We start from the raw sequence: 13,443 nt of genomic DNA on the forward strand, positions 1-13,443 counted from the left end.
ATTGAAAGTCCTTTTCTTTCCTATTTTTATTACTTTTTTATTTAAACTAGCCTGCATTAGATATGTTCACCTGTAATTATGACTAGTCAAAATTGCATTATAGATATCTTAAACGTAATCTATCACTAGGCAAATATGCATTCCAGATATCTTATTTTTAGTTTTGGCTAGTCCCAACTGACTTGTTTGATTCATTAGGAAAGGTTTTAATATTATGATGGATGATTAATTAGCATTTCTTAAGGATTTGTTTTTAAGCAAATGATTCTAACTAGTCAAAATGTAATCAGATACATAAACCGTAAAAGATAACTTCAATCATTATTTCATTAGATATCTTATATGCAAATGAATACATAATGAAAAAACATTCCAGATACCTTGCATTAGATTTGACTAGTCAAACATGAATAAAACTAGCTATTATCATTCCATTATTATGTATTTGGTCACTAGAACTAGTCAGAACTGCTTTACACGTACTTTAAATCAGAGTTTGTCTAGTCGGAACTGACTCATGAGATGTAAAGCTAGAAGCTTTAAAGGAAGAAATTGCCTACTGCAGCTTCCAACAAAGTTTTCGCCCCTTTTTACACAACTGCGTCGTTTTTCTGTGGGCGTGGATCTGCCTAAATAACGGTGCGGGCCACACTTCAGGGTTTTCAGACAGAGGTACTACAAGAAGGAAAAACAGCGTCATGCCAGAAGGGTAAAAGCGGCGAGGTGGTCGTTTTCGCTTTCTCGGGTTGACTTATTGATCCGCAGTGATCGGGCACATCTTCATCTGCAGTCTTTCCCTGTAGTCCATGCGCGAATAAAACTCGACTTTAAGTCACAGCAGATGTTGAATTTGAGTTGCAAATCGCTGCGCGCGATCGCTTTGTAATCGTATCTCGACTTTGGACAAATTTGCTTACAAACCAACAGACCACAATGTCGCACGTTGGTTCAGGGCCGAAAAATGACTCGGACTCGGAAAAGAAGTGTGAACCAGCCCAGGACACTTCATCAGGAGAAATGGACGTCCCTAAAACTAAACTATTTGATGCCAAGGCAATCTTATGGACTTTTGGCAAATGTCTCACTGCCTTGTTGCCCGTTTACCTGGCTGGTTACTATCGGATGAGCACTAGTTTAGTGGTGTTTGGGATGATGGTTTACGCAGGATGGAAACACTCTCGTGAGGCGAAGGAGGCGAGACTGAAGTCCGCTATAGAGTTAGTCAACGACGAACAAGAATACATATCCTCCAAATCATTTAGAAGTAGAAGAGACCTGCCTTCTTGGGTAAGAATGCACAAAAGTGTGTCTTTTGTTATTCTTGAATAAAATACTCCATTGTTATTAATGTACAACATCTGAATAAATCTACACGTATTCATGCTACAAGTGAAACACACAACGTGTTAATGTAAAAGATTTGCATAGCTACAAACAACTGAAAAGAGTGGCGATGTCCGAATCGCGAACGATTTGTTCTTTTGAATCTGTTCATTTGAATGATTCAGATTCGTACGACGTTTGAAATCACTTTGCTGCAAAGGATAAGCATAGAAGTAAAACTGAGGAGAATGACATAAACAACTCTACCATTTGACGCAACCTACACGAGAACATAGTGAAAAGCGGTCGTATTTAATAGAACAACCTCTTTTGCTGTTAAAAAATGAAACAAAGTGCTTTGCGTGACTTCTCTTTTGAGTAGTGACTCAAAAGAATCGGTCGCGGTGAATCATTTTTTTTGAACCACTTCATTGAAACAAACCGTTCGAACGAATCGATTCGTGCTGCTAAATAGTAGGAGTGGTCTGCAGATTTAGAGGACATTATTCGAGCTGATGGTGGCGCTGTATTGGTGGTATACTGCATACTAGGTGCTACATACTTGGCAAAATTCCCATGGCGTACACTTGCTTTGTCATCTCCTCCACATGTGCACAGTAGATGCTTCCATAAAAGAGTTTATTCTATATTTGGTCATGTCTCATGGCTGTCATGTGTTGAAATAAGCTATGCATGTTATTCATTGAAAAAAAAGTGTTAAATATATAGATAAATCAAAATGCATTTAAATAAAACAAAACAAAACATTTATTCATTCATTCATTCCATTTTAATAGGTATATTTTGTATCCAGGAGAAATCGAATTCTGCACTGCAAATAGTATATGTTATTGTTAATTAAGAAAGCAATGATGAAATTAAAGGAAGAATGTTCATGATAGACTGAGGTGGTTGTATGTGCTGTTTTTTCTTCTTTATAACCACATCCTCTGTTGAAGTTGTTGACTGTTGTAATGACACTTTGAAGCTCATATGCATTTACAATCTTTGCGCTTAGAAATCTGTTAATTATTTTTTCTTTATATTTTTTTAGGTCAATTTTCCAGATGTGGAGAAAGTTGAATGGCTAAACAAGGTAATTCAGCAAACATTTTGGTTGACATTTGTTCATTGAGATGCCATATGTAAAATTAAGCCTGTGATCCCATGAATTCCTGAACTGTGCCTTTAAACCCCACCCAACCCATCCGTATGACCCTCCCTTATGTCACAACAGCTGCCTGTGACCACACACACACGTCTTGTGAACAAAAGCTGCATATGCTATTATTACACATCCATTCTTAACTAAACACTAATTCAACCAGCATATGTTCATGCCTTTGAATTAGGAGATCAGTTGCAATGCACGTTTTTCCATGAAATTAAATTTTTAATGTCCTTTTGCATCTCCAAATCCATAACAATAATAATAATAATAATATAGTTTATTTGCATAGTTTATTTTCTGTATGCAACTCCAAGTGCTTCACAATAAAAATAATCACAATAAGCACCAAAATACCATAATTAATATAGCATACAATTAAAGATAAAACCCTCCTTATAATGATAATAAAAGATAAAATTAACGATTACAAAAAATGGTAATTGAACCCAAGTGATAATAAAAGACAACAGAATGCATAGATACATGCATAATGCAAAAAGATACATTTTTAGCTTTCTTTAAAAAATATTTAGTATTAATGGTATATTTATGCAAAATAAAGTTTGGTAATTTATGTAAAATAAAAATTGGTTTTGGGGTTGAAATTAAGTTTTCTTCTTGAGATTTACTCACTGAGAGACAGAAAGAAGGAGGAGCATATATAGATATATCCCTTCCTAAATTCTTTATAGCATTTGTCCTTCTTTGCGATGAAGCTCAGCCCATTTCAGTAGTAGCCTGATTGTAAAAATGCTGCAGCGCACAAATATTTAGGCCTGACGTTCTTTATCAGTGATTCACGAGGCAGACATTTTACACTGGCATTCATCCCAACTGAAACTCTACCCTCGTTGTACCTCGTGGTCATGTGGTTTGTGCATGAGTCACAATGCTATTTCTAAAACCTGTGGTTTGCTCATACAACGAACAATCCGAAAAACACTCTGGCAACTGGTGCTTTAGCTTCTGTTATCAGCTCTTAACCTCCGCAAACAACAACAGGTCGCTATAGTAACAAGGCAAACACAAATGGCTTGGTGTAAACAGCTGCAAGCAGAGCAGAGAACAGACATCAGTTATACAAGCTTTAAGGGAACATTCCATTTGATCATTTTTCAAGCATAATGAGAATGTTGCTTTCCTGGGTACAGTACCTGGTACTTTTTTTAGTACCACTTCGTCTGGGGTTCCAAGTGAACCGTACCGTTACCAAAACGTGACGTGTAAACTCTGCTGATCATGATCATTTTTCAAGCATAATGAGAATGTTGCTTTCGAATGTTCTTTAGACATTCTGAAACAGGTTGTAACATTAAAAAAAAAGTTAAATGAACGTCCAACTAAAGCGTTTCAGACAAGCGGCAACCTTCAGGTCTCTCTCGTGAAACCAACACGTAAGTGACTAAAACTGCAATTCATCGACTGGCCGCTAGAGGCTGGCTCCAAAATGGAGTCAGTCCCACATATGGCGCTTTTCCACTGCATGGTACGGCTCTGTACGGTTCACTTTTGGGGGGTTTTCCACTGGGTACAGTACCTGGTACTTTTTTTAGTACCTTAATAACTCATCCGTTTAAATTATATTAAGCCTTACATTTCTGCATAATTAATGGCGTGGCCACTTGAGTGACATGTGGATTGCCGCTGCTGTCACCACCGTCGAGATAGGTGGGCGTGGTTTCAGCAACCAGCTCCCACCTCTCTGCCCATTTTCGATTATCTGGGAATGACGCGCTGCCACGATGGCTCCACCCACTTTGAGCTTCAAAAATGCTCTTCGGAAACCTACAGCTGACGTCACGGACACTACGTCCATGTTTTTATACAGTCTATGTATAAACGTTCCATGAACGATGTATAATCAAAAATAAAAAAAAATAAAAAAAACTGACATGCTCTGACATAAAATATGACACACTCTTACTCTTCCTGTCTGTTTTTCAAGGTTATCCAGCAGGCCTGGCCATATATTGGTCAGTATTTGGAGAAGCTGCTGATGGAAACCATTGCTCCATCCATCCGCGGCTCCAGCAGTCATCTGCAGACGCTCAGCTTCACGAAGGTCGACTTTGGTGGCAAGGTCATACATGCACACTCACTCGCTCACTGCTACACAAGTAATAATATTCCAGTGCAACATTCTCACACATCTCAATCCACCACAGTGCAAGAGATTAAAGCCACTGAAACATGTCAGAACAAGCATTCTTGTTCTTGAATCTTGTTCAAATAAATGCTCTTGAGGATGTTATCAGCCTCATGGCAAACTTCCTTTGATGTTAAAAGGATTTAAAAATAAATTATAAGACTGTGAAATTGTATATTTTGCTGCAGTATATTTTGTTCATTAACATAGCTAATAACATAGCTAGCTGATTAAAAGTTATTCATGAAACCATCAACATTTAAAATTAATTAAGTACATCATTTTAAAATAAAGACAATCAAAATAAAACACTGCATGTCATATGACTATTAACCAAGATCTACCTTAAACATGGAAATGTGTTGTTGAATTATTAAAATATTAATTCTCAGGTGCTTCAAGTAAATATTTTAGGTCTAATGTTTGGGAATCCCTGTAGTTAAAGTGCCCCTATTATGGATTTTTGAAAATTACCTTTCATGCAGTGTGTAACAGCTCTAAGTGAATGAAAACATCTTGCAAAGTTTTAAATCTGAAAGTGCACCGTGTAAAAAGTTATTGTCTCTCAAAAGAAAGAGTCGACTCTGAATCATTGAAACGAGTCATTTTTAAACCGAATCCCAAGCCGTTTCATGTTGACGTCAACATGAAACATTAGCATATTGCCCGCCCACTTGTTGGTCTTTTCGCGTTGGTCTGAATGAAAATGCATGAAAGTGTTTTTTGACCTTGCATGCATGTCAACCTGTTGTTGGGGACTCCCAAAACCAAAATATGAACCTTTCATTACCCATAATAGGGGCACTTTAAGAAATTAAAAGTTAAAATGTTTAATTTAAAATCATAGGTGGCAGGTAAATATTTTAGGGCGGAATACCGGAATACCGGAACTATTCTATTACAGATTTATAGAATAATATCCATAAAGAAACAACTAATTTACCAATTTTGCTTGATATTACAGTATTGCCTGCACATTTTTACATTTTTATTTTAGAACTTTCTTTTATTTTACAGTCGATGAAGGTGGTTGGAGTGAAGGCCCATACAGAAAATGAGAAAGGTCAAATTCTGCTTGACGTTTACATCAGGTGACGCATACAGCTTTACATCTACATTTGAGATTCTCTGCATAAATGAGGTCCTGTAATAATGAGTGAATTGTCTATTGTCTCTCAGGGAGTGATTCAAAACTCTTGTGTACTTGATATTGTGTCTGTATTTCACAAGCTGACAAAACAAGACAATGAGAGTACATCCTATTGAAAGCCTCAATTTCAGTTCATTTTAGTTTAGTGTTTAGTTGGCTGGGACCAATTCAGCAGAATTGTTAAGGTCATTAAAGTCAATCGAAAGTTTCCTCTCTGCTGTCTTTTCCCAGTTACGTGGGGGATGTTGAGATAAACGTGGAGGTGAAGAGGTATTTCTGCAAGGCTGGTGTGAAGGGAATACAGGTGAGATTCTGCATTTGTGACGGTGGATTTGTTGCACAGTCCCAATAAATAAATGAATGAGTTTCATTTTATTAAGAGAGTTTATTTCATTTTCGTTTGTTCTCTCAGCTTCATGGAATGATGCGTGTGATTTTGGAGCCGCTGATCGGTAATGTCCCAATCGTGGGCGCTGTGACCATGTTCTTCATTCAAAGACCTGTAAGTTCTATAAGGGTTCTTCAGTGGTTCTATGGCTGTATATGCTTCTTGAGTTGACAAGATGGTTCTTTGGATATTAAAATGTTGTTGCATGACATTATGGGTTTTTCAAATATAGTAGTACAGGGTTTCCCAAACTTGGGTATGTAAACCGTAAAATTACAATAAATAATACATTTTTCAAATAAACACGATTAAAACAATCACTAAAAAATATTTTTTTTGTTTACCTACTTGACAATTGTTATGTGACCATTTACCAACATCAGAGTACCATAAATATGCAAATGTGTTGTTTAAAATCTCAGGTGGTACTTCAAGTAAATATTTGATGTTTGGGAACGATTTTACACGATTTTCGGTTGCACTTTATTTTACAATATGTGCATTTACGTGTACTTGAAATATACTTCAAAAAGTACTGGGAAATATAAGGTAACCACATGGGTTAAGGTTAGGTTTTGAGGCAGGTTCTGGTTTAATACCTAGTTATTTCCCAGTTAATTACTAAAATAAGTACATAGTATGTGCATGCAGAACAGGACTGTAAAAATTGCTACCCAATTTTATATAAATTTTTTTTTAGCTTTACGAGGTTCATCTGGGTTCTTCTTTCTTTAAGCAATTCTGGAACCTTTTAAGTGTTTATTATTTCATTAGTACTCAAGTCAGAATGTTAGTTTTGTTAGAATCATGTAATCTTCTCCTTTGCCTTTGTTAGAAACTGACCATTAACTGGACCGGTTTGACCAACCTGCTGGACATTCCAGGACTCAAGTGAGTTACAGTCATTACAGATACACAATAAGATGTTATTCGGTTCAGTACACTCACTGTCCTGAGCTGCCTCCTTTTTGGTGTGTTTCTCTCTGAATCTATTTCACACCTTCTATCTCTGATTCTGTTTCTCAGTGTGATGTCAGATACTATGATCATGGACGCGATTGCTTCATTCCTGGTTCTGCCCAATCGTCTCACTGTTCCTCTAGTGGCAGACCTACATGTGGCACAGCTGCGGTGCCCTTTACCCAGGGTAACACACAAACACACACACACACACACACACACACACAGACCTTTTCAAAGCAACAACACTCAAATACATAATACTTTGGTTTTTGCAATTGAAATGTAAACTACCGTTCAATAGTTTGGGCCCACCTAGTCTGCATTTATTTTTTCAAATATATTAAAAACAGTAATATTGTTTAAGATTATTACAATTTAAAATAACCTTTTTTTTAAATATATATTGAATGTAATTTAGTGATGGTAAAGCAACATTACTCCAGTCTTCAGTGTCACTTGATTCTTCAGAAATCATTCTAATATGCTGATTTGATGTTAAAAATAAAAAAATTTCTCTGCCCTGCAGTCTCATTCTGTGCATCTTTCTTTATGAAGGGAGTTGTGCGCATTCACCTGCTGGAGGCTGATGGCCTGGCTTCGAAGGATAACAGTGTGATGGCGGGTATGTCTGACCCGTATGCCCTGCTCAGAGTCGGCCCGCAAACCTTCAAATCCCGCCATCTGGACAACACGCTCAGTCCCAAATGGGATGAAATGTATGAGGTGCGTGTTAAAATGACACCACATTATAATAAGAACAAAAAAGCAGTAAGTCGTTTGATGTAAATGTGATGAACATCTTATTCTCATGAGTATGTGTCTTTCAGCTCAAATGTAGAACCATTTACGCCACATTTTGTCTTTGATTACTCATGCTGTTACTGTAGGTGTGTGTTTGGTGTTTCATGCATGCGTGTGTGTCTGTCAGGTCATCGTTCATGAGGTGCCTGGTCAGGAGCTAGAGGTGGAAGTGTTTGATAAAGATCCTGATCATGATGATTTCCTGGGCAGGTACCATATCACTGTCTATCCGTCTCTCATTTATTCTTTAAAAGGGGTCATATTTTACTTTTTGTTTGCCCTGAAGTTCACGTGTAATGTTAGTCAAGGTTTGTTGCAGCTAAAAACTTTTTCATTCCAAAAGTTTCAGAAAAATGTACTTGTTTTGCAGTAACACGATTACAAAAACTTTAATTAAAATAAAAACTGAAAATAAAAAAAATAAAAGCTAATTAAAATTATTAATGAATACTATAATAGTACATAAATAATACTCAGTTAACACTGATCTCATACCACTCTATGCTCTCTTTTCTTACATAATAAAACATTTTTAGCTGAAAGTAAGATTTATTTGTTTATTTGGTAAGTCGCTGTGTAACGTGTTCATTATTGCAAAATAAATCCTGACAAGGTTGTGAGTCTTTTGCAATTACGACCAGCTTATTTATTGAACATTGATGTCTTTTTTCACAATATCAGTCATAAGTTTGTTGTAGTCTGTATTAATGTCTCCTTCTTAGTGGTTCACATTGAAGGACACCCCTACAGGACGGGTTCATCTCAGACTGGAGTGGCTGACGCTAGAAACCGACACAGAGCGACTGGAAGAGGTCTTGCAACACTGCACATACACAGAACACGGGGTTTTGTTGGAAATGGGTGTGCTCTGTTCAACACACATGCAAACAGTGTGTTCGTCTACTCCACCCGTTATCCAATCCCAGGAAACCTCAAATGTGTTTAGAGATTGAAAACTTGAAATACAAACAGAATTTCTTGCAGTTGGTTTGCTCCTCCCTACATTGCCCTCATTTTTTTTGTCTCTCTCTCTCTCTCTCTCTCTCTCTCTCTCAGGTTCTGAAGAGAAATGAAAGTGTGGTGAGTCAAACAGCAAAGCCTCCCTCAGCAGCCATCTTGGCAGTGTATCTGGACAAGGCTGAGGCACTTCCTGTGAGTAATACTCTCACATCCTCTTCCTGCTGCACTCTGTTCTAACACGCACACCACACACACATATTGTCCCCACAGACAGGTGTGTTCAATCTGGCTAAAACCTGCTTTTGTGGACATCTGGGCATGTCATTGATTGGAAAAATTATTCATAAATAAAAAATTGTGCTTTTAACATTTTAAAATGGTAAAAGTAAAAATTAGCTTTAAATAAAATAAAATAATGATGCTTTTATATTTAGCTTTATATGACAACAACGGAAGTTTAAGGCTGCATATATTTGATCAAAAATGTAGTAAAAACAGTAACATTATAAAAATATTTTTACAGTTTCAAATAACAATTTTCTATTTTAGTATACTTTAAAATTTTATTTATTCCTGTGATGCAAAGCTGAATTTTCAGCATCATTTCTCCAGTTTTCAGTGTTACATGATTCTTCAGAAATCATTCGAATATGTTGATTTGATGGTCAAGAATAATTTCTAATTATCAACGCTGAAAACAGTTCAAATGAAACCATGATGAATAGAAAGCTCAAAAGAACAGAAATGAAATTGTAACATTATAAATGTCACTTTTGATCAATTTATTGTATCTTTGCCAAATAAAATATGAATTTCTTTAAAAAGAAAAATAAATCAAGCCCTAAACCTTTGAACGGTTGTGTATGTGGGTCTCGCCTTTGTACCTGAAAAGGAAGTGAAATCTGAACTTACTCTACTTTGTGGACAAGCCAACAGTCCCTTTAAGGAAAATTGCTTAATAAACATACTAAATAATGTCTCAATGAATGTCTGAAAATGTTTCTGTGAGGGTTAAATGTAGAGTTAGGGGCTAGAAAACATCATTAGCGCAGTATAACAAACAATAGAAGTCAAAGGAAAGCCCCACCATGACAGTAAAAGTAAACGTCTGTCTGTGTGTGTGTGTGTGTGTGTGTGTGTGAATGCCTCTGGTTACCCACAACCTGCCATTTCCCTTTTACGTTTGGCAGCAGACCGGCAGACGCCCAACTCTGAAACAGAGTAAAAGGAGGACTGCAGCCATGTCTACAGAAACTATTAAGTGCAACTCTAGATTATATAACTTCACTTATTCGGTTTATTTCACTTTGTGAAAGCACTTGCACTGTTTCCCGCATCCAGAATATTTTACCAGAAGTGCAAGGGCAAAAGAGTTTACTTAGAGGAACACACTGATACTTAAAACAGTTGAAACAAGTACGCGCTTGCATCGAGTGAACATCCTAGAGCACTCAGGCTTACAGTGCTGTGGTCTGGAGGATTTCAAATGAATGTTCTGGCTTCATTGTGTGTTCGGTTTTTCTGTTGTATGATGTCAGTGATCACAGATAATAGTTTAGACTCGTTCCTGGGTTCTCAAGCAAAAATTGTGTTTGCAGTAATGCACTCATTGTATAATGAAAGTCTATGGGGATTTACTCTGTAAAAAGTAAAAAGCTGCACCTGAAATCATGTACTGTCAGTATATGTACTGCATTTAATTCTTGACCACCAATAAAGTGCATTTTATCATGTATGCATTCATAGTATCAATATAGTAGTATATAAAAATAAAACATCGTATTTCATGATTACTGGATATTTATACATGCTACTCATTTGGCATACCGCTTTTCTCATGATGTTCAGATGAAAGTGTACAGTATTTCGAGTATGTAACTATAATATTTAAACGTTCAAAAGTTTGAAGTAGGATTTAAAAAAAAGAAATTAATACTTTTGTGCAACAAAGATGCATTAATTTGTACAAATATGACCGTAAAGCCAGTTACAAGGTAAGAACAGATTTCTATTTCACATAAATTCTGTTCCTTTCAGCAAAGAATCCAAAGAATATTAAGCAGTGCAACGGTTTTCATCATTGATAATAATAAGAAATGTTTCTTGAGCAGCAAATCAGCATATTAGAATAATTTCTGAAGGATCATGTGACACTGAAGACTGCAATGATGCTGAAAATTCAGCTTTGCATCACAGAAATATATTACATTTTAACATATATTCAAATAGAAGACGGTTATTTGAAATTGTAAAAATATTCTACAATATTACTGGTTTTACTGTATTTTTAATTAAATAAATGCAGCCTTGTTGAGCATAAGAGAGTTCTTTCAAAAACATAAAAAATATTACCGACACTGAACTTGGTGTATAGAATCACTTACTAACTGTATTTGTGTAAAGTTATATGAATGAGTTAAAGCTTGTACCTGTTTCTTCTGATTTTCAGATGAAGAAAGGCAATAAGGATCCCAATCCGATCGTTCAAATCGCAGTGCAAGATGTTACTCGTGACAGCCGGGTAAGATGCACACCTACTATCCGTCCCAAATAATCTTTCCCATGTGACCCGCTCTTCTCGCTCACTTATTTCCCTTCCTCCAGATTTGCTGGAATACGGTGAACCCCCAGTGGGAGGACGCTTTCACTTTCTTCATCAGAGATCCTAGCAAGCAGGACATTAACGTACAGGTACCCTAACATCATCTGCCTGGTTTTCTAACCGTCTTCTGACCTGTTTACAATCCGACGGCTCTAAATACGGGTGTAAACAGGGCTCAGATTCGAATACTGCCAGTGTTTGTCTCCAAATGTGAATTTTGCTACTTCGCATTCATGTTACCTAGTACTTTTTCCATCTCTTTCAGGTGAAGGATAATGACCGTGTTCAGGTTTTGGGAAGTCTGTCCGTTCCTGTTTCCCGTCTTCTCTCTTGTCAAGATCTGAATTTGAATGAGTGGTTCAAACTGGAGAATTCTGGTCCAGAGAGCCGCATCCACATCAACACAGTGCTCAGGGTAAATTCATCTGACACACGATACGCAAGCTTGAGTACACAATATATTACACACTACCTTAAAAACGTACACACTACCTGTTTGTATCAAAGCTGAATTTTCAGCATCATTACTCTTCAGTGTCTCATGATCCTTCAGAAACTATTCTAATATGCAGCTCAATATTTTTGTGGAAACCATAATACGCTTTTCAGTGATTTTTTTGATGAATAGAAAATTCAAAAGAACAGCATTTGAAATTGAAATCATTTTGAACATTCTAAAAGTCACTTTTATTCAATTTAACGCATCTTTGCTGAATAAAAGTATTCATTTATAAAAATAAAAAAAAACTGCTTAAACAGTAGTGTACAGATTTCAAATCTATTATATTTGGAAAAAGACTCTCATTCGGTGTTGATGTCATTTCCTGCAGGTGCTCTGGTTGGATGAAGCCGCTGCAGCTGCCTCTCTCCTCTCCAGTGACCCTCTTTCAAAGAGTTCTGCCTCTCGTCCACAGAAGACGACGCCCCATTCCAGCTTCGCCACTGAGGTGTGCAGATCTGATCCATTAGTCAGCACTATCAATATCTCTGTGCTATTAATAATGTATTGCATTAGCCATACGAGTACTGAAATCAACATCCAGTCGATCATACCCAACCCTCAAATCATCTGCCCTTTGTTCCTGTAGGGGATGCTGCGTATCCACCTCGTGGAGGGTCAAAATCTGGTCGCGAAGGACAATCTGATGGGTGGGATGGTGAAGGGCAAGAGTGACCCGTATGTCAAGATCCAAGTCGGAGGTGAAACCTTTAAAAGTCAAGTGATCAAGGAGAACCTCAACCCCGTCTGGAACGAGATGTATGAGGTGGGAATGCTGGGAAATACATTTAGAAATCAACTCTAGACACTATGGCTTTGTCTGGAATGGCATGCTGCCATACTACTCATGCAATTTATGCCGTTTTTAGTATGTACGTATATTTTATATTTTGTTTAGCCATGCAGTCATTTGCAAAAAAAAATGCTGTATACAATCAAAGTCATTTTCATAAAAAACTTGAATCACAAATATAAAAGAACCGTATTTATTTCCAAAATGATAACTGGATATGACATATTGAATTAAATAGGCATAATATATTTATGTTTATGTGTTTTAAAAAAGTAATATGGTCATGCAACAATGTTTGAAATGTGTATTTTTGCATGTTGCATACTGTTCACAATGCAATTCAAAGGCTTTACAAGCGTAAAGAAGTGATTGACACAAAAACCAAGCATTAAAAATGATATTAAAATAGTTTTTAATTAACTCTAAAAATAACTTGCATGCCAGTGGATATATATACTGTTTACATGCTATTTAAAAATAATTAAAACCTTTATTAAAAAAATAAATAAATAAATAGTAGTCCGTATACAGTATATATACTACAAATTATGTCCTATGCAAATGTTCAAATATATATATATATATAATAAAAATAATGCTATATATAATAATAATACTATATATATTTATAATACTATATTTATTTA

General features: G+C 36.3%; 1 protein-coding gene across 1 annotated transcript in view; it reads left to right on the forward strand.

Annotated features, from left to right (window-relative positions):
- Positions 1-600: 600 nt before the first annotated feature.
- The window catches only part of LOC107723894 (extended synaptotagmin-1-like), a 26,936-nt gene continuing 14,093 nt past the window's right edge, over positions 601-13,443 (forward strand). Inside the window, exons 1-17 of the mRNA XM_016532622.1 lie at positions 601-1,287; positions 2,378-2,419; positions 4,440-4,574; positions 5,658-5,731; positions 6,022-6,094; positions 6,203-6,292; positions 7,014-7,069; positions 7,205-7,325; positions 7,697-7,864; positions 8,070-8,198; positions 8,665-8,754; positions 8,999-9,094; positions 11,352-11,423; positions 11,507-11,593; positions 11,770-11,919; positions 12,335-12,451; positions 12,593-12,769. Coding sequence (XP_016388108.1) covers positions 934-1,287; positions 2,378-2,419; positions 4,440-4,574; positions 5,658-5,731; positions 6,022-6,094; positions 6,203-6,292; positions 7,014-7,069; positions 7,205-7,325; positions 7,697-7,864; positions 8,070-8,198; positions 8,665-8,754; positions 8,999-9,094; positions 11,352-11,423; positions 11,507-11,593; positions 11,770-11,919; positions 12,335-12,451; positions 12,593-12,769 — 2,031 coding nt within the window. The 5' untranslated portion in view covers positions 601-933. The remainder of the gene's footprint in view (positions 1,288-2,377; positions 2,420-4,439; positions 4,575-5,657; positions 5,732-6,021; positions 6,095-6,202; positions 6,293-7,013; positions 7,070-7,204; positions 7,326-7,696; positions 7,865-8,069; positions 8,199-8,664; positions 8,755-8,998; positions 9,095-11,351; positions 11,424-11,506; positions 11,594-11,769; positions 11,920-12,334; positions 12,452-12,592; positions 12,770-13,443) is intronic.

The sequence above is a fragment of the Sinocyclocheilus rhinocerous genome, unplaced genomic scaffold (genome assembly GCF_001515625.1).
Source record: "Sinocyclocheilus rhinocerous isolate Xijiao unplaced genomic scaffold, SAMN03320098_v1.1 scaffold875, whole genome shotgun sequence".
NCBI lineage: Eukaryota > Metazoa > Chordata > Actinopteri > Cypriniformes > Cyprinidae > Sinocyclocheilus > Sinocyclocheilus rhinocerous.